The 21,803-nt window shown below is 38.7% G+C and overlaps 3 protein-coding genes across 3 annotated transcripts in view; 2 read left to right on the top strand and 1 right to left on the bottom strand.

The window, feature by feature from the left end:
* The first annotated feature begins 3,661 nt into the window (after positions 1 to 3,661).
* On the top strand, positions 3,662 to 11,525 carry LOC310941227 (N-sulfoglucosamine sulfohydrolase-like). Its single transcript, XM_083906358.1, has 9 exons — positions 3,662 to 3,877; positions 5,407 to 5,567; positions 6,281 to 6,386; positions 6,462 to 6,838; positions 7,575 to 7,656; positions 8,517 to 8,720; positions 9,458 to 9,627; positions 9,974 to 10,191; positions 11,238 to 11,525. The coding sequence occupies exons 1-9, from the start codon at positions 3,796 to 3,798 to the stop codon at positions 11,419 to 11,421; spliced, it is 1,584 nt and encodes a 527-aa protein (XP_083762484.1). The 5' UTR covers positions 3,662 to 3,795; the 3' UTR covers positions 11,422 to 11,525.
* A 3,664-nt stretch (positions 11,526 to 15,189) lies between these two features.
* Positions 15,190 to 16,116, top strand: LOC310941274 (neuropeptide B-like; the record flags this gene model as incomplete). Its single annotated transcript, XM_083906415.1, has 2 exons — positions 15,190 to 15,453; positions 15,988 to 16,116. The coding sequence occupies 2 exons, from the start codon at positions 15,190 to 15,192 to the stop codon at positions 16,114 to 16,116; spliced, it is 393 nt and encodes a 130-aa protein (XP_083762541.1).
* A 3,093-nt stretch (positions 16,117 to 19,209) lies between these two features.
* Positions 19,210 to 21,803, bottom strand: part of LOC310940659 (guanine nucleotide-binding protein G(o) subunit alpha-like) — a gene marked incomplete at both ends in the record, with an annotated part of 30,453 nt that continues 27,859 nt past the window's right edge. Inside the window, one exon of the mRNA XM_083905648.1 lies at positions 19,210 to 19,400. Within this exon, the coding sequence (XP_083761774.1) occupies positions 19,210 to 19,400 (191 nt within the window). The remainder of the gene's footprint in view (positions 19,401 to 21,803) is intronic.

Here is a 21,803-nt window from a genome sequence, read left to right as displayed (position 1 = left end):
GTTTCACCTGATACACATACTACAGCTTCTCAACTTTCCAGTGATGCTCCATATAACCACATTTACTGTGGAATTTTGGAGGAAATGCATTTCAAAAATCATAATTTTGACTCTTTTATTGCAACAGTTGCTGACTTTGCAGTGCCACCTAATGGACAAATAAGGTTTCCCGTTGAATGTCTCACCTGATTCACATACTACAGCTTCTCACCTTTCCAGTGATGCCCCATATGTCCATATTTACTGGAGAATTTTGGAGAAAATCCACTTCAGAAATCATAATTTTGACTCTTTTATTGCAACAGTTCCTGAGTTTGCAGTGTCACCTAATGGCCAAATAAGGTTCCCCGTTGAATGTCTCACCTGACTCACATACTAGACATTCTCACCTTTCCAGTGATGCCCCATATGTCAATATTTACTGGAGAATTTTGGAGAAAATCCACTTCAAAAATCATAATTTTGACACTTTTATTGCAACAGTTGCTGACTTTGCAGTGCCACCTAATGGACAAATAAGGTTTCCCGTTGAATGTTTCACCTGATTCACATACTAGACCTTCTCACCTTTCCAGTGATGCTCCATATAACCACATTTACTGTGGAATTTTGGAGAAAATGCATTTCAAAAATCATAATTTTGACTCTTTTATTGCAACAGTTGCTGACTTTGCAGTGCCACCTAATGGACAAATAAGGTTCCCCGTTGAATGTCTCACCTGACTCACATACTAGACCTTCTCACCTTTCCAGTGATGCCCCATATGTCAATATTTACTGGAGAATTTTGGAGAAAATCCACTTCAAAAATCATAATTTTGACACTTTTATTGCAACAGTTGCTGAGTTTGCAGTGTCACCTAATGGACAAATAAGGTTCCCCGTTGAATGTCTCACCTGACTCACATACTAGACCTTCTCACCTTTCCAGTGATGCCCCATATGTCAATATTTACTGGAGAATTTTGGAGAAAATCCAATTCAAAAATCATAATTTTGACACTTTTATTGCAACAGTTGCTGACTTTGCACTGCCACCTAATGGACAAATAAGGTTTCCCGTTGAATGTTTCACCTGATTCACATACTACAGCTTCTCAACTTTCCAGTGATGCTCCATATAACCACATTTACTGTGGAATTTTGGAGAAAATGCATTTCAAAAATCATAATTTTGACTCTTTTATTGCAACAGTTGCTGACTTTGCAGTGCCACCTAATGGACAAATAAGGTTTCCCGTTTAATTTTTCACCTGATTCACATACTTCAGCTTCTCAACTTTCCAGTGATGCTCCATATAACCACATTTACTGTGGAATTTTGGAGAAAATGCATTTAAAAAATCATAATTTTGACTCTTTTATTGCAACAGTTGCTGACTTTGCAGTGCCACCTAATGGACAAATAAGGTTTCCCGTTGAATGTCTCACCTGATTCACATACTACAGCTTCTCACCTTTCCAGTGATGCCCCATATGTCCATATTTACTGGAGAATTTTGGAGAAAATCCACTTCAAAAATCATAATTTTGACTCTTTTATTGCAACAGTTGCTGAGTTTGCAGTGTCACCTAATGGCCAAATAAGGTTCCCCGTTGAATGTCTCACCTGACTCACATACTAGACCTTCTCACCTTTCCAGTGATCCCCCATATGTCAATATTTACTGGAGAATTTTGGAGAAAATCCACTTCAAAAATCATAATTTTGACTCTTTTATTGCAACAGTTGCTGAGTTTGCAGTGTCACCTAATGGCCAAATAAGGTTCCCTGTTGAATGTCTCACCTGACTCACATACTAGACCTTCTCACCTTTCCAGTGATGCCCCATATGTCAATATTTACTGGAGAATTTTGGAGAAAATCCACTTCAAAAATCATAATTTTGACACTTTTATTGCAACAGTTGCTGAGTTTGCAGTGTCACCTAATGGACAAATAAGGTTCCCCGTTGAATGTCTCACCTGACTCACATACTAGACCTTCTCACCTTTCCAGTGATGCCCCATATGTCAATATTTACTGGAGAATTTTGGAGAAAATCCAATTCAAAAATCATAATTTTGACACTTTTATTGCAACAGTTGCTGACTTTGCAGTGCCACCTAATGGACAAATAAGGTTTCCCGTTGAATGTTTCACCTGATTCACATACTACAGCTTCTCAACTTTCCAGTGATGCTCCATATAACCACATTTACTGTGGAATTTTGGAGAAAATGCATTTCAAAAATCATAATTTTGACTCTTTTATTGCAACAGTTGCTGACTTTGCAGTGCCACCTAATGGACAAATAAGGTTTCCCGTTGAATGTCTCACCTGATTCACATACTACAGCTTCTCACCTTTCCAGTGATGCCCCATATGTCCATATTTACTGGAGAATTTTGGAGAAAATCCACTTCAAAAATCATAATTTTGATACTTTTATTGCAACAGTTGCTGACTTTGCAGTGCCACCTAATGGACAAATAAGGTTTCCCGTTGAATGTTTCACCTGATTCACATACTGCAGCTTCTCAACTTTCCAGTGATGCTCCATATAACCACATTTACTGTGGAATTTTGGAGAAAATGAATTTCAAAAATCATAATTTTGACTCTTTTATTGCAACAGTTGCTGACTTTGCAGTGCCACCTAATGGACAAATAAGGTTTCCCGTTGAATGTTTCACCTTATTCATATACTACAGCTTCTCAACTTTCCAGTGATGCTCCATATAACCACATTTACTGTGGAATTTTGGAGAAAATGCATTTCAAAAATCATAATTTTGACTCTTTTATTGCAACAGCTGCTGACTTTGCAGTGCCACCTAATGGACAAATAAGGTTTCCCGTTGAATGTCTCACCTGATTCACATACTACAGCTTCTCACCTTTCCAGTGATGCCCCATATGTCCATATTTACTGGAGAATTTTGGAGAAAATCCACTTCAAAAATCATAATTTTTGAAGTGGATTTCAAAAATTATGATTTGAAGTGGTGAAAATTCCACAGTAAATATGGACATATGGGGCATCACTGGAAAGGTGAGAAGGTGTAGTATGTGAATCAGGTGAGACCTTCAACGGGAAACCTTATTTGGCAGCAATTGTCTCAACAAAAACGTCAAAATGTTGATTTTTGAAATGGATTTTTCTCCAAATTTCCACAGTGTTATATCAATAACATTATAACAATTTATATCAACAATCTCCCCCTCACAGAACTAAAAACTTATCAATATTAGTAATGATTAAATATTAAAATGAGTAAATATTATTGAATGCTGTTCTTCTAAAGTGTTTAATGTTTGTGTTGTGTAATAAATACAAGTATGCACCAGCATATTTTTATCTATTGTATGTATATGTACCTGTATGTGCTGGCAAGTTTTTTTAACTAAAAAAAAAAAAAAAAACACCCCCACAACAGCTGTGTGATCAGCACTGCTCTGCAGAATAGCTCGCCACCCAGTGGCTGAAACTTGCACTTTTTAAGGTGGAACGGAAACTTAAAGAGAACCGGAGGCGAATGTGGTGCCAACTTCAGCGTCGACCTGTTTTCGCTCGTCACGTGACCTCCGTCATGTGACCACCTCGCGGATGTCGTTGTTGTTGTTGTGGTTGGAGAAAACATGGCGGCGTTGTCCGCTGCTGTTGCTAATGTAGCTGCATTTATAGCTCCGCTAGCTTCTCTGGCTGTTTTTACTACTCATTTGTGACACCTTACGTTCACTTTAAATGTCGCGTTCAGTCCTAAAAGTGGCTGAGATATTTAAAAAATAGCGTAAAGAGTTAGTCTTAAACATGCTTCTGGAGTTCTTCATTCTGGCGTCATGTTGCGCTGCTGCTGTGGAGGCGAAGAGAAGAAATGTTCTCCTGATAATTGGTTAGTTTTACAACGTCTTTTAACCCTGGAGCCAGTTTATTTTATTTAGTTTTAGTGACTGAAAAAGTCACACATTTTCATTGCCATTGTCATTTTATTTAATTTATGATGCTAATTCAGGGTTCCTACGCAGCATGGAAAAGTATGGAATTTAATTTGAGTAATGGTATGGAAAAGGGGAAAAAGTATGGAATATGTTATTGTTGTTTCCAGACTATTATCTCACTTTCTAAAATAAAATTTATTAATATATACATATCAAAACAAGTTACTCACGCAACATAGCTTACCTGTAGACAGGGTATATGCGGGGTCTTAAAAAGTCTTAAATCCAATCATTTGAATTTAAGGCCTTGAAATGTCTTAAATTTTCCAAAAATCTCATAAAAGGTCTTAAATAGAGTTTTGAAAGGTTTCAAAACAGGCATTTAAAGGTGCATTATGTAATAATTTTAAAGCAACTGGCCATAAAATCCTCCTAATATGTCACAGAGACTCAGGAATAATGTTCATATAACAAACTGAACTCACCAACAACAACAGTACAGCCAAAATATTTGCATTAAAAAATATATTTTGCAGACTGCAAATCATGTTTATGTTTTGAAATCACGTTTTGGCATGTGGCGCCACCTACCGCCATCTACCAATCATTGCAGTCAGAGTCTCAGGTGCCGAGCAACCACGGGCTGCCAGTTACGTCAGAAAACGAAACCTAAAAGACCTCGGTATTTTGGATTTGAATGTAGTAACCGTTTTTGGCCACATTCTTACATATGGCACCTGTAATTTAATTTATGATGCTAATTCAGGCTAATGTCCAGGTCTGAGTTAGTATGGAAAAGGGGAAACAAGTATGGAAAAATGTTTGTGTTGTTTCCAGACTATTATCTCACTTTCTAAAGTAAAATGTATTAAAATATACAAATCAAAACAAGTTAGTCACGCAACATAGCTTACCTGTAGATGAAACTAATCAAGCTGGCTGTAGAATGGCGTCGAGTTACCATGGTTACTGTTACCGACTCTCATTTATTTATTATTTTCCACACATAAGGATTTTAAAACCATTCATTTACATAATAAGCATCTTACAATTGGTATTCAGATGGTTAATACTGACTGAAAAATCCTCAGAGAAGTCTGGAAATTTGAGTCTGGAAAAGTATGGAATTTTGAAATGTGTAGAAACTCTGATTGTTGTATATTGTATATACCTACGTATTAACTGTAATTTTGTTGCTTATTTGATTTTAATTATTAACTATTTTGACTGCTGCACAGCAATTTCCCCCGGGATAAATAAAGCTTCTCGACACACAACACTTAATAAAACATCCGACAGCGCTGCTCACTGATACGCAGCAGAGCCGACGACAAACAGATAATTAAAGTAAATGTTAAATGTAATCACCTGACAGTGTAGCATGGTGCCAACCTCTTTCCTTTTTTTTTTTATATCAGCTGTTTACTGTTTAGAACCATCAGGTACAAGGTCTTTACTCGGGTCACCGTTTTCTCTCCTTCAGCTGACGACGCAGGTTTCGAGACCGACGTGTACAACAACTCTGTGGTCCACACGCCGCACCTGCGCTCTCTGGCCCAGCGCAGCCTGGTGTTCAGCAACGCCTTCACATCCGTCAGCAGCTGCTCCCCCAGCAGGTCAACTATCCTCACTGGCCTGCCGCAGGTAACACACACACACACACACACACACAAATAAAGAGTTATAAAAAATTTCAAAAATGTTGGGTTTTTTTCATCATTGTGTCTTGTGAGACCACCATCTTGGCCCTAGCCCCTTCCCTAACCTTAATCATCACAAATAAATACCTTACTAGCCCTAACCCGTTCTAAAACCAGGTCCTTAATCCTCAAAAAGCCTGTCAAAGTTGTGTGGACCAGCCCAAATGTCCTCACAAAGATAGGTTGTTCCACATGGCCAGACAGATTCGCGCAGCAATCCTTTTATTATGATTTATTTCTATTATTTATTTAGCAGTAACAAAGCGCTATCCCTATAACCTTAACCATAACAAGGTAAAGAAATAAGGTTCTGGCTCATTGGGACCAGGTTTTGGTCTCCATGATGACTACTACAGGTTCAATCCTTGTTCACAGCCTTGTCACCTAAATAAATAAATAAATAGTTTTATTATTAGAGTTGAAACAATTAATCCATTACTAAATTAATCGTCAACTATTTTGATTTACTTCTTAAATGGGAATATTTTTTTGGTTTCTTTGCTCCACATAACCAAACTATTAAATCGAGAAAATAATCAACAGATTAATCGATTACGAAAATAATTGTTAGTTGCAGCTCTAATTATTATTATTGCCGGTCCTGACCAGGTCAGTAGTTATGCTCACACACACTTTTGTCCACTTGTGCTTGCTCAGCATCAGAATGGCATGTACGGGCTTCATCAGGGAGTCCATCACTTCAACTCGTTTGACGGAGTACAAAGTCTGCCACTGCTCCTCGGCCAGGCTGACATACACACAGGTTAATAACCGACACACAAATTTATCTTATATCAACACATACACACACTTATTTTTTTTACTCTCATTCCTGCAGGAATAATTGGGAAGAAGCACGTCGGCCCCGGGTCTGTATATCCCTTCGATTTCGCTTACACAGAGGAGAACGGCTCTGTGCTCCAGGTGGGCAGGAACATCACCCGCATCAAACTCTTGGTCCGCAAGTTTTTCCAGAGCCACAAAGAGGAGGCTGCCGAGCGACGGCAAGAGAAAGAAAAGGCCGAAGGACACGGCGATGGTAAAGGGGACGAAGAAAGGCCATTTTTCCTCTACGTTGCCTTCCATGACACGCACCGATGTGGACACTCGCAGCCTCAGTATGGAGCTTTCTGCGAGAAGTTTGGCAATGGTGAAATGGGCATGGGGCGAATACCTGACTGGACACCAGAATATTACACACCGGAACAAGTAAAGGTCAGTGACATACAGATTTTTACTGAAATCTGTATTCATAGAATATAGATTTATATTCATAGAATATAGATTTATATTCAGAGAATATATACGAAGGTTAACGTGTATAAAAACTCTTGAAATTAGGCACAGAGGTCAGGTTGGTGAAAATTGCGATAGAGGAATAGGGCACGAACCTGTTCGTAGCCCCAGAGCTCTATAGCGCCCCCAGAGGTCAGAAAAATGTAATTGGATCAAGTTTGTCAGGCTTAATCCAAAGACTTTTTCCAAAATTGCGTTAAATGCTAAATTTTTGATTTTTTTCTATCGCGTCCAAGTCACACATAGTTGTTCCGATTTTAACCGAACTTGGTACACTTGTTGCTCTCGTGATTCCAAACAAATTTCCAATGTATTTCCATTAGCTCCACCCACCGAGAAGTCGGCCATTTTGGAAAAACAAAAATGGCTAGTCTACGCATTTGGACAAAGTCGTCCTAGCACGTTTGAGCTAGCCGCGTCTAACTTGGTCCATATGTTCCGGACAAGTTAATGATTAAAAGTTGTCAAAGGATTTTCTCTCGCTCTTTTCTTACGTCAAAAGGCGTGGCCTCGACGCTCCGACAAAGTTGACGTTAAAATGGCCCTTTAAAATCCCGCTTTTTGAAAGCTTTAACGTAAACAGAACTACAGGAGATTTCTGTTGCATGGAGCGAGGTCCCTATTATTAACACTGTCCTCGCCTTGTGTATTTCAGGTTCCTCCTTTTGTGCCAGACACGCCTGCAGCTCGGGCCGACTTGGCCGCGCAGTACACCACAGTCAGCAGGCTGGACCAGGGTGCGTACTACGGCATTAATGAATCCTCATATTTTCTCCTTTTCTGTCAATAAAGTCGACAAATCGATCGACGACGTCAATCGCATTGACACAGAGGAGCAACGCAGCTGTACAATGAACAATGGGTGACTTTTATTGCAGGTAACATTAACAGTCAATATGAATGCAGGGTGTCCACGGGGTCTTAAAAAGTCACTTAAAGTTGATAAATCAATTTTGAGAAAGAATTACGGCCCTTAAAAAGTATTAACCCTTTAAGGTACTACTCAACTATTTGGTCGACCACACTTTAAGTCACTATATCTCATTGAAAAAAAGCATCAAGCTGAACTCAACCTGAATGAGCCATCTCTACCATTTGGTGTAGTTGTGCAATGCTAAAAAAAATCCACTAGATGGCACTACTGCGTCTGTGAGCAGTTTGTCTTTACAGCATTCCTTCAAACAGCAAGTGGCAACGAAAATGCGCTCGTCCTTTGATGACTCATATCGGCGGGACTTAAGAAGTTAGGACTATTTTGTTGACATATTATCGTTTCAGAGGAGTTGTTGTACAGAATTATGTAACTTAATGCAACAAAATAAGTTATAAGGGTCAAATATTTTTTTCAAAACATGCTCTACCAAACAGTTGATTTGTCATTTTGTGGTAAAGATAGAGAAACTAGTTAATGTTGGTAAAATTGACTTATTACGAACAGATGTCTCAACCGTTTGGTAGAGGACTGTATCTGAAATATTGTAGTTTCTAATTAAAACAAATATGTATTGATTGTCGTTATTGTTATCGTAAGTGAATAAAAAATGTTGAAGTTTCTTGTTTAACAGTGTACTTTTTTTTTTTTTTTTTACTACTGCAGGTATTGGGTTAGTTCTCCAGGAGCTCAGGGATGCCGGTTACGAAAACGAGACTTTGGTCATCTACAGCTCGGACAACGGCATCCCCTTCCCCAACGGCAGAACCAACCTGTACCACTCTGGGACGGCAGAGCCCATGCTGGTGTCCTCTCCAGAGCACAGGGAGCGATGGGGGGACACCAGCCAGGCCTACGTCAGTCTCTTAGGTAAGAACAAGGAGGCTTCCTGTGTCTACAATGTAGGTTCCCTTTATCAATAGTTATTTCTAGCATGTGACAAGTAATACTTTGTACTTACAACTGTTTTTTTTTTTTTTCTTAAGAAGTCCAAAAACAAGAGAAATACATTTTTGTAAGATAAATGTTTTCCTTGTCATCCTGTGACCTCTCAGTCTTATCTTTAAAGGCCTTGCAGAGTCTTTTAGGAAGGAACTATGACTCGGGTGTATATCTGTCTGATGGGCATTAATCAGATCCGCCACAAGAGGGAGACAGAGGAAGTTATGATGTAAATGCTTGGATAATACAAAACAATAGGAGAGGAGAGGAAATAATGGTGGCTCTTCTTGGTACTGTAGGTATATGTCTGACTTTCTGTCTGAGTTCTGTTCAGAAAAAAAGCTATTTGCACAAATCCTGATGCTCCTGTCCTGCTCCCCCTGAGGGCAGGGTTAGACTTAAAAGACCATGGCTAAGATGGAAGGGATATTTGATTGTTTTATCTGTTCTAATTCCATTATGATGTAATTTGGCTTGACTTATGTCTGTAGATTGAAACATTTAAAGTTCTGGGAAAAAACAGGTGATGCATTCTACAGACGCTCCACTGTTTAAGAAGAGAGGAAGAAAGACGCTTGTTCATTTTAGTTCTAATTATACAATTTCCTCACTCCGTGTTTAGTTTTTTCCCCTCTTTCTAAACCATGTCTTTATTTTTTCCCCAGACATCACTCCCACCATCCTGGACTGGTTCTCTGTTCCCTATCCGTCCTACAGCCTCCCGGGCAGCAGCCCCACCACTCCGGTCCATCTCACCGGCCGCTCTTTACTGCCTGCTCTGGTCACCGAGCCCGGCCACTGGCACACAGTCTACGCCAGCCAGTCCCTCCACGAGGTCTGAGCCCCTCCAATAATAGACTGATATTGGCATAGCACAAGTACAATGAGATTAGGTGGCTGGAACAAGAATACAAAACTAAAAAAAATCATTATTTCTCAATTAAAATGTCAAATTATAGTTATTTATTTGCATTCCTGAACATATAAAATAGTGTTAGTGGAATTTCTGACTCAAGCCAACTCAGATTTAATGTAGAAAAAGGTGAAATCGATACAAATTTTAGCTTTAAACAAGTTAAAAGATTTCTATACATGTCAATGACGGGTGGTCTAATAAAAGTGTTGAATGTGAGAATATAGATGGACGCAAACACTTGAACCTGCTGTCGTTTTGATTCCAGGTGACCATGTACTATCCGACCCGCTCTGTCCAACAGGGGGCATACCACCTTCTCCACAACCTCCACTACCGCATGCCCTTCCCCGTCGACCAGGACCTGTACGTGTCGCCCACCTTCCAGGACCTGCTGAACCGCACCAGGCTGAGTCAGCCCACGCACTGGTTCAAGAGCCTGGAGCAGTATTACCACAGAGAGCGCTGGGAGCTGTACGACTGCAGGTACAGTACTTGTAAAAAGCAGTCAAACGCTCTAAATCTTTACATTTAGACAACTTATTTCCACCCGTTAACATGCGTGTCGTGTTTGTTTACTGCGCTGACATTGGGGGATTGTCATTTCAAAGCTCAATTAAGCTAAAGAGAGAAGGGAATTTAACGCTAAAACGAATAAGAGCCAATTAGCGAATCAACTAGTTTAGTTTAAGTAAACAGATCGTGGACTCGTTTTCATCGATCATTTCATATCGGCTTGTATTTTCTGGACTGTTTAGATACAAACAAACAAAATCCATGATAATAAAAAGAGAATAAGAACTGATTATTCTAATTGTATTTGAATAATTACCATAAAACTGTAGAGTAATGATTTTTCATTATCAACAACTGGAGTTTAATGAAACAAGCTACTTCTACGAATAATAATAATAATAATTTATATCAATATGGCACTTTTCTTCAGCTGTAGAGACACTTTAGTGTTCATTAATCTACGCTATGTGCTAAGATTCTACTGTATTTACGGTATATTCAAAACGTTTGGGGTCACCTATCCAATTTTTTTGGGCATTTTCCATTAAAAGTCACACTTTTATTCATCAAAAGAGTTGCAAAATGAATACAAAATATAGTCAAAACATTGACAATATCAGAAATAATGATTTTTATTCAAAATGTAGAACCAGCAAAACTGTTTTCAGCTGTGCTAACATCATTGCACAAGGGTTTTCTAATCATCCAATAGCCTTCTAACGCGATTATCAAACACAATGTACCATTAGAACACTGGAGAGATGGTTGCTGGAAATGGGCCTCTATACACCTATGTACATATTCCATTAAAAACCAGACGTTTGCAGCTAGAATAGACGTTTACCACATTAACAGTGTATTTCTGATTCATTTCATGTTATAATCATTGAAAAAATTGCTTTTCCTTCAAAAATATGTAACATTTCTAAGTGACCCCAAACTTTTGACCAATACTGTGTATTATACTAATAAAAACTTGTCCGAGTCTGACATTCACAAATGCTTCACCGACACAGGGCAGACCCACAGGAAGTGAGAAACCTGGCGTCGGACCCGTCGCACAGCACCGTGCTCGAGAGCCTGAGGCAGAGTCTGCAGAAGTGGCAGTGGGACACAGGGGACCCATGGGTCTGTGGACCAGACTATGTCCTGGAGGACAAACTAGAGCCTCACTGCAGACCACTCTACAACGGACTCTAATGGCACTTTATTTCCTCCTCCTGACTTTGTGTGTTTTTTTATATTTCTACCTTCATGAATACGAGGATATATATTTTTTTTTAAATGTTAAGAATTAAAACAACATTTCCAGACGTCGTTTCTGTTCATGTCTCTTGATAATTTCATCATCCTTATCTGTGTCTATACATTTCAGGTATTGCTTCCCCATCATCCAGACCTCCTCATGACTCTTTCATTTCATTTCATTGAAACAAAATCAACCTGACTCTGTTGTTGTTTAAGTGAACAAATACAGAGTCGTAATTGCCCTGGCTGTTGTTCTTACTGATCGGCTGATCGAAGCCTCGGGCGGAGTCACGATTCTCCTACTTATTTTTTGTTTGTTTGGTGCTCGATTTCTGATCGTTTCAGCTTCTTGAATGTGAAGATTTTCTTCGTTTCTTTGCTCCACATAACAAAGAAATCAGTCAAACTGAATCATTTTGGTTTGTGGACGAAACGAGACATTCGAGAACAAAGTCATTTCCAGGTCTTGACAAACACTGATCAATGTTTTTAATGGACCAAACATGAGAAAATAATCAACAGATTATTTGATTATGAAAATAATCGTTGCAGCTCTACTTACATGTTTCAGATTATCAAACAATGAGTCTTTCACATCACTGTGGGGGGATTCTTTTTAAAACAGCCATATTGGAGGGTTACTGAGCGTGAATCTCCTTCATAAGGTCATGCTACAGCATCTCAATTGGATTTAAGTTCAGATTCTTTTGGGATTATCGGGATGTTTTGTTGGCAAAAGAGAGACAACGAGCCTTTCCGTGAACACTGACCTTTAACTGAGGCCTGGAAGTTCTTTAGACGTCGTTCCGGGTTCTTCTCAGTCAGTAGTTCCTGTAGCCGGCCGCTCCTGAGAAGTTTCCCCAATGTTTTCTCCATTTGTGAAGAACGACCCTTTTCGATCACTTCGATTGTTCCTGACTTTCTTCAAATCACGGCACGTTTTTTTTTTTGTTTTTCTTGGTGGATCTTTTGGCTTCACTTCACGTTGTCTGACAGGTTCTAGTGAAGTCATCTCTTGATTGAACAGGTCTGGCAGTAATCAGGCCTGGGTGTGGCTTTCTAATGACTTTTTCACATAGGGGCCATGTAGGTTTGGATAGGTTTTTTTTTCCCATTAATAAATAAATCCATCAATTAAAAACTGGATTTTGGAGTTTACTTAATGATCTGAAACATAATAAAAGATCAGGAATACTTGTTCGCAGTATATGGAGCAGGGTTATCGTAGTTAAGGAAAACTTTATTTAATTTTTAACTTTATTTAAATTGAATTTATTTAACTGAAATAAAATAAAAACTAACTAAAACTAAACTGATATGTAGGATTATTAAAGGATTTATTAATCCATATTTGGATTATCAATTCAATTTCATCCTTTTCAGCATCTGCAAGTCAAGGCTTTCTGAAGAACTAAGACTAAAACTGAATAAAAACTAAACTAAAACTACTAAATCATGTGTTGAATTAAGGTTATTATTAACTATAATAACCTTGATATGGAGTAAGAAAATGTGATTATATGTGATATTTTTAATCCGTTATAGTCAATTTGATATCTTGAATTATACGACTAGAAAAGTACTATACGCAAGTTTGTTTGTTTTTACCTGGAAATGTTTTGATTCTAACCTCAACCTTCTGCCATGTTTCTTTTGATTGTTATTTTATAGTTTTCTGTTTTTAAATTCTAGATTTTAAAGGCGCCATATGTAAGAATGTGGCCAAAACAGTTACTACAATCAAATTCAAAATACAGAGGTCTTTTAGGTTTCGACGTAACTGGCAACCCGTGGTTGCTCAGCAGCTGAGACTCTACTGACTGCAATGATTGGTAGACGGCGGTAGGTGGCGCCACATGCCAAAAAACATGATTTCAAAACATAAACATGATTTGCAGTCTGCAAAATATATTTTTTAATGCAATTTTTTTGTCTGTACTGTTGTTGTTGGTGAGTTCAGTTTGTTATATGAACATTATTCCTGAGTCTCTGTGACATATTAGGAGGATTTCACGGGCAATTGCTTTAGATTTATTACATAATGCACCTTTAATGTTTTAAATGTATTATTATTATTATTACAAATGTAATGTTCTGTTGTTCTTACTGATCCGCTGAATGAAGCCTTGGTGGAGTCCATGACGCATGACCAGTGAGCTCTGTAAATCAATAAGTGAGTGAGGATTGTATTGATAAAAGCCTGCTTTTCCCCCCTCAGAGACAGATTCTTAACCCGTTCATGTAGAAAGATGTTGAAAGTTAACACAATTTGGATCGCTCGATTGTTTGCCCATGTTTATCGATGAATTCGTTTGAAGCCGCTAAAGCGCTTTGTCCGACTCTTGCTTTGATTGCACTTGTTGAACACAGTATTTTATATACATTTGGGGGATTAAGCGAAACGAGTAATCGGCGATGAAGAAGAAGAAGATTAAGGCGACGAAGGAAAACACTTCGTTTGTCACTGAGTGGACAAACCGACCTGCGTCACTGACCGATTCCTGGTCCACTTCTAGAAATCCATTTCACTTTTACCTCTACAAGCGTCAGAGGAATGACATCCCTGTAGATCTCCAGCCCCCTCATACTCCTACAAACACACACACACACACACACACAGGTTTGTGCAGCTATTCTTGTTAGGACACTGCCGAACCCTAACCTTAATCGACCCACAATTCAAGTTCCTCAGATATGAGGTCCATATATGAGGTTTTCATGACTTCAGGGGACATTGCATTGACTTACATTCATTTCCTGGAGACTTACTCTAATAATAACCATAACCATATCTACTACTGGCCTTATCCTAACCCTAATCCTAACCCTGACCCTAGACCTTACCTTAAAACATTTCTTCACCTTAAAATTAAAATATTGTCATTTAAATTATGGGGACTTGATTTTTTCCACACAAGGAAGACGAGTCCCCATTATGTGACTGTGTAAACAGTTTGAGGTCCCCACAACAGTAGAAATACATGGACAAACACACACAGGTTTGCACAGCTATTCTTCTTAGGACACTGCCTGACCCTAACCTTAATCTTAATCTACCCACAATTCAAAACTTAACCAGTTCCCAAGATAATAGGTTCTGTCTCATTAGGACCAGGTTTTGGTCTCCATGAGACAGAACTAATCCTGACTTGACAAATACAAGTGCACACACATGTCTAACCCTAACCCACTACTGGCCTAAACTTAACCCTGACCCTAATCCTAACCCTGACCCTAACCCCAACCTCAACCTAACCTTAATCTTCCCACAATTCAAAATTTAACCAGTTCCACAGATATGAGGTTCTGTCTTATTAGGTCCATGAGACAGAACTAGTCGTGACATGGTGAGTGTTTACGCCAGAAGTCCTAAAGGGGCAACAAATACAAGTGCACACACACACACACACACACACACACACACACACACACACACACACACACACACACACACACACCCTCCCATTCCCCCCACGACTCGCCACGAAATACGGATCGATTGTGATTGGTCTGTTTCCTTCTCCTCCATAAAGACGGGTCATCATCCGCCCACGTCACTTTGGATTTGACGAACGCCCTGGCTCACGATAACGTCCGCCACTCAGCCTATAAAAGCAGCGCAAAGTTTGTCCCCAAACATCCAGCAAAGAGCAGAGTAGACGAACAACGAGGCCGTTTTTACTCCGTGCGTAAAAAAAAGTGTCCAGACGCGTTCCAAGCATGGAGAGGTCCGTCAGATTCGCAGTGGTGTGCGTCGGAGTGTCTCTGCTAATCTCATGCCACCCAGTCGAAGCCTGGTACAAGCAGTCGGCCGGGCCCAGTTACTACTCGGTGGGTCGCGCCTCCGGTTTGCTGTCCGGCATCAGGAGGTCGCCGTACGTGCGCAGGTCCGAGACTGGAGAGACACCTATGGACAGCGGGGAGACGACGGGTAACAACGTGATCTCAGAGACCAACAAGCAGATCTCGCTCCTCAAAAGCATGGTGAGTACAATGAGGACACTGCAACTCTTTTTGTTCTTTTGTGTGTGTGTGTGTGTGTTGTTTTCCAGTGCGTAAAACAGGCGCTTGCCGATTAAAAATAAGTTTTCATATGAAGTAAACATTAGATATTACACAGGCAGTAGATTTGACCACTTTTGACTGTCGTGAAGGCGAATTTTCACGCACAATTGTGATCCAAATGGGTTGACAACTCGTGCGTAAAAGCGCAAAGCAAGCGACCAGTGGTGCGGGTCAGAGCGCAGTAACCATTGTTATGGATTTGAATGCGCAAAACGCACGAAAGAGAGGGAATGGTATTGGATTTATTCACACGATCCCAAATTATTTTAGCCGTTAATTTTACAAATAGATGATGAGTTAGTAAGGTAAATGTTAGGAGACATATTGGACGCTAATATGATGGTTTAAAAAGTTTACAGTATAAGCGCAAATCTCATTTATTTCCTAAATAAAAACGTTTTTATAGACATTTTGAGCATGACTTCTCTGACCACATGTCCTCACCTGCTGCAGGCCATCTGCGTGAAGGACATCTCTCCAAACCTGAAGAGCTGTGAGCTCCTGCGGGACGGGACAGGCACCTTCCAGTGCAAGGCGGACGTCTTCCTCACCCTGGACTCCCTGGACTGCCTGTCCGCGTAAGAGAGAGAAAGAAGGGGCTCATCCTCCACCGATCCCCGGGAGCCGATTCTGTGGAAAACGATACAGCACGATGAAGGAGTGGATGGATGGATGGAAGGATGGATGGATGAGGAGGTTTTGGCTGATGGCGCAGAGGGGAAAAAAAACCTGATTATTCTCGATAATGAAACTGCTGCAGACTCATTTAAAAACATTTCATATTTTTTCCTTCTTCTCTGCTTTGGTTTCTTTGACACCAAAAAATTTAAAAGAAAAAAGAAAAAAGATAAAAGAAAAAAAAAAAAAAAAACTTGTTGGACAGAAGTTCTCCAATTGTATTCCTATCTAAACCCCCCTGATGTGTGTCCACCGCTGTCCAGAAAAGTCCTGGAAATTACTTTCATTTATTTTATTTATTAAAATGAACAAACACTGAAAACCTGCTGTGTGGCTTACATTTGTCTTAAAAAGCTCAAACAATGGGGTTCATAATATATATATAGATATATATATATATATATCTATATATATATCTATATATATATCTATATATGTGTGTGTGTATGTGTGCATGGATTGCAAGTACAACCAAGATTGGTTAATTATATCTGCTTACATTTGTCTTAAAAAGCTAAACCAATGGGGTGTATACATACATATATATAAATATATACACATATATATGTATACATACTGTATATGTATATATAAAAATATATATATACACAAACATATATACATATGTGTATATATACATATATACACGCATACATACATACATACATATATGTATACATATATACACATACATATATACATAAATACACATATATACATACATACATACATATATGTGTATATATACATATATACACGCATACATACATATGTATACATATTTATGTGTATATATAAATATATATATATACACACACACATATATACATATGTGTATATATATATACATATATACACGCATAAATACATATATATTGTGTATATATTTGTGTATATATATACATATATGTGTGTATATATATACATACACATATATATATAGATGTGTATATATATATACATATATACAGGCATACATACATATATATGTGTGTGTATATACATATATGTGTATATATATATACATACATACACATATATATACATATATACATGTGTATATATATATACATATATACACGCATACATACATATATATGTGTGTATATATATATACACATATATACACGCATACATATACATATATATGTGTGGTCAGTTCACGGTGCATCGTCAAACACAAAGTTGCTAAAAGCGAGAGAGAAGAAAAAATAAGGGAGATGACAGAAATTTCGCAACATCTACGAAACATTTTAATCACAAACCAGACAAAGCACTTCATCACGAGGCACTTGGGGCTTGTTTTTTAATCTGGCGTCACCTTCACAATGAGAGCGAGCGTATCAGAGTCATTACCGTGCCTTGTATTTATCGCTGCAGTCAAAGCAGAGGAGCTGGTGTTGAGAGCACAGGGGAGCCTTCAGAGCAGTCAGACCCCAGCAGAGTTAATGTCACACAAATCACACAGAGGAAGCGTCCTGCGTGAGGCTTTTCCTGCGAGTGTGTGCGTGCATGAAATACTGCCACAATAACCGTCAAGAGGTGAAAATAAGAAAATTAAACACAAGTTGCGAGGCTTCTGGGATGTTCTCGATACATATTTTCCCAATATTGAAGTTCCCCGTCCCAGTGTTCTCGCTGAATGGCGAGAGTCAGGGGAACGAGCGAAAGGTGTGCAGATCGAGACGTCGGCGTCTGAGCGACTTCAGCCGAGGAAGAGTGAACGCAAACCAGGGTGCTTTTACTGCCATAAACGCCTCATTTAGGAGGGTGTGATGCACGCAGCGGAGGCACAGTGATGGATGAGCCGGAAAAAAGGCACAACAGGCATGCACGAGTGAACCAAACAGACAAACAGTAAATCCTCACCCCCCTCTGTGTCCTCTCTGCCCACAGGGAAATAAATGACATATACTCACCGGGGCCACTTTGTTAGGTGGACCTGTTCAAATAAATATGGAGTTAACCAATCACATGGCATCAACTCATTGTATTTAGGCATTTAGGCACGGTCAAGACGACCTGCTGAAGTCGAAACAGGGGAAACGGCACAGATTTCAGAATTTCAGAAAGTGTCGATCAACTGGGATTTGAACACACAGTGATCTCTAAGGTTTACAGAACACCAAAGTTTGCGGAAGAGCATCTTTGAAGAAGATGGCGACCACACTATGTGCCACATTGATGTGTGTCCTGTGTGTAATATGCACTATCGTTCAAAAATTGGGGGTCACTTAGAAATGTCCTTATTTTTGAAGGAAAATCACTTTTTTTTTTCAATGTATATAACATTAAATGTATCAGAAATACACTCTATACATTGTCAATGTGGTAAACGACTATTCTAACTGGTTTTTAATGGAATATGTATATAGGTGTATAGAGGCCCATTTCCAGCAACCATCTCTCCAGTGTTCTAATGGTACATTGTGTTTGCTAATCGCGTTAGAAGGCTATTGGATGATTAGAAAACCCTTGAAAACCCTTGTGTGATTATGTTAGCACAGCTGAAAACAGTTTTGCTGGTTCTTTGACGAAAGGGCAAAATCATTATTTCTAATCTTGTCAATGTCTTGACTATATTTTCTACTAATTTTTTCAACTCTTTTGATGAATAAAAGTGTGACTTTTAATAGAAAAATAAAAAATTCTATAGGTGACCCCAAACTTTTGAACGGTATTATACATACTGTATATACTTGTGTCCTTTTCCTAGCACAGTACAAGACAATAACAGGCCATTACTCTCAACAAAACGTGCTACAGTTAGTTGTGTTAGTCCGTCCTCTTCGTTAAGTGTGTTTCTACACATTTTTGTGTCGTGTCTCCAAGGACTTAAAGTCAACAGTGATTGTCTCGAGCTGCTCTTTAAGAGGGAAGACAAACAATATGCTTGAATGGCACGATCTCCACGATCAGTTCCATTAAAATGACACACACTTGGGCCAAAGGTCCAGCGTCGTCTCAGTCCATTTCCCCAGTCTGTCTGTCCGTCTGCTACAGGAGCGAGACGGCCTCCAGGTTCTCTTTGATGATCGTGTCCATCACCACCTGGAAGACGACCTGGACGTTGGAGGTGTCGGTGGCCGTGGTGAAGTGGTGGTAAATGAGTTTGTCGGGCGTGGAGTTGAGCGAGGCGAAGGTGGCCGCGATGAAGCGGGCGGCAGAGTCCACGTCGCAGTCGGCGCCTGGAAGAGAGAGAGATGAAGAGAGAGAGAGAGAGAGAGAGAGAGAGAGAGAGAGAGAGAGAGAGAGAGAGAGAGAGAGAGAGAGAGAGAGAGAGAGAGAGAGAGAGAGAGAGAGAGAGAGAGAGAGAGAGGGAGACCAGTGATTCACATAGATTGTTATTTGGCGAGTTTAGGAGGGAAAATGTTAAATATTAATTAAATATCTTTGATTATTATTTTAATACAGTCTCATATATTTTCACTTTCCTGTTCGATATATTTTAATATTGGTAATTCTATCTATTTTGCATTTGTACTCAAATATTGCATATAATATTAATATATATACATATATAATGTATGTATATGTATGTATATTTATGTATATGTATATATATTTACGTATATGTATATATATATATGTATAAATATATATACATATATGTAAATATATACATATATACGTGTATATATATATATACGTATAAATACATATATACGTATACATACATATATATATACGTATACATATATATATACGTATACATATATATATACGTATACATGTATATATTTACATATATGTATATATATTTATACATATATATATATACATATACGTAAATATATATACATAAACATAAATATACATACATATACATACTAACATATATGTACCATACACATATATACATACATATACGTATATATATATATATATACACACATATACGTATATATATATATATATATACACACATATACATATATACATACATATATATATATACACACATATACATATATACATACATATATATATATACACATATACATATATATATACATACATATATATGTATATATACACATATACTTACATATATATACCATATACATACATACATATATAGCAATTTTTTTTTTTTATCAATCTCCTTATTGCTCATTCTATTCTAACTTGTCACTTTTCCACTGAAACAAGGGAATTTCCTCTGTGTGGGATCAATAAAGTCTAATCTAATCTCATTGAATTGACTCTAATCCAATTGCACCTTGTCCTTTTTTCGGAATATTAACATGTTACGCTTTTCATTTTCAGACAAGTTTAAATTGTGCATGAAACAGAAATAATTTAAACTTAATTCAGCAAACCCAGCACATGAGCTCCTGTGACGGGGCAGCGGGGTTACATGGAACAGGAAAGGTTGGGCGCCGCTGAATCAGACGAGTCATCGTATCCGAGGTCAGCGTGAAATGGACGACTGCTCCGCTGGCTGACCCCAATCCCGAGAGTTTTAGCATTTATATTGACATTTGCATGAGAGGAGAAGAGGACGCGGCCGCCGTCGAGCTCACTGAGAGGCGGCCGACAAAGTGCTGAGATGAGAGTGTGAGTAACGGGCTTTGTGGTTGATACATTTTTCAGGTTTTTATGTCTGTATAATACGTCATCGCTTTATTGTCAATGATTCATCTCTGAAAACATTTTTATATCGCAACACTCGTGACGCTTCGAGGATGTATTGTGTTTGGTATATTATTATTAACACATTGATGTGAAGTAGAATGAAAAGAGGACAAGTGCAATCAAAGAAAAAAGTCACATTTCTGTTTAAATAGACAATAATTTAAGGGATAAGCCTTTCACTTAAGTGCCATTTGACCTGGATGATTGAATAAAAACGAGGTTCTTTGTTTACAACGTACTCTCCCTGCATGGCTGTGTAATTAGACACACCTATAGAGTCATTACATACACACTTAATTAAAGAATCCATCATCGAAGCCCGCTCATCGAGCCACGATCCGAGTGGCGATCAATCATGACGTCACCCGTAAAAATCTGAAAAGCCACGATGATTCACAACTTGGACGTCAAACTGTCCACTCGATCGTCTGTTTTCCATCATCTACAAAGTTGACGTCACGTTCTGTCGAAGAAGACCTGAGACTGTAGGCTCATTTTCTATCTATCTGTCCATCTTCTACCGCTTTATCCTCCACACGAGGGTCCACATACACAAACAACCATCAACACTCACACCTCGGTCAATTTAGAGTGTCCGATTGACCTTATAATGTTGAGGTTACACAGGATGCAGGATGTCCTAATCCTGCCTGTCCGCTCCACCAGACGGGTGTGCATCACTTTCAAGTGTGTTGTGATATTTGCACCTCGTTTTTCTTAAAGTAGACATATTATACCCTATTTCTCCAATTTAACCTAGTTCCCTGGTGTCCTAACGAACATGTCTGTGACATGCTTTGGTCAAAATACCTTAAGGATCAAGTACCACAGCAGTTCAATCACCCTGCTTTTGAGTGCCTGTCTCTTTAAATGCAAATGAGACACAGGAAACTATGTCAGCGTCACTGAGGCTCTGGCAGCTAACAGCAGTTAGCATTTGGAAAAGCCATCCA

The sequence above is a fragment of the Microchirus variegatus genome (genome assembly GCF_963457635.1).
Source record: "Microchirus variegatus genome assembly, chromosome: 19".
In the NCBI taxonomy this organism is placed as follows: Eukaryota; Metazoa; Chordata; class Actinopteri; order Pleuronectiformes; family Soleidae; genus Microchirus; species Microchirus variegatus.
Note: the sequence above shows the minus strand (reverse complement) of the source record. Positions and strands in the feature narration are given on the sequence as shown.

Excerpts from the sequence above, each read along its gene's own strand:
- LOC310941227 (XM_083906358.1), top strand. The coding sequence starts at position 3,796 with ATGCTTCTGGAGTTCTTCATTCTGGCGTCATGTTGCGCTGCTGCTGTG. Across the intron at positions 6,839-7,574 it reads ACACACCGGAACAAGTAAAG|GTTCCTCCTTTTGTGCCAGA; the intron begins GTCAGTGACATA and ends TGTGTATTTCAG. Across the intron at positions 7,657-8,516 it reads AGTCAGCAGGCTGGACCAGG|GTATTGGGTTAGTTCTCCAG; the intron begins GTGCGTACTACG and ends TTACTACTGCAG.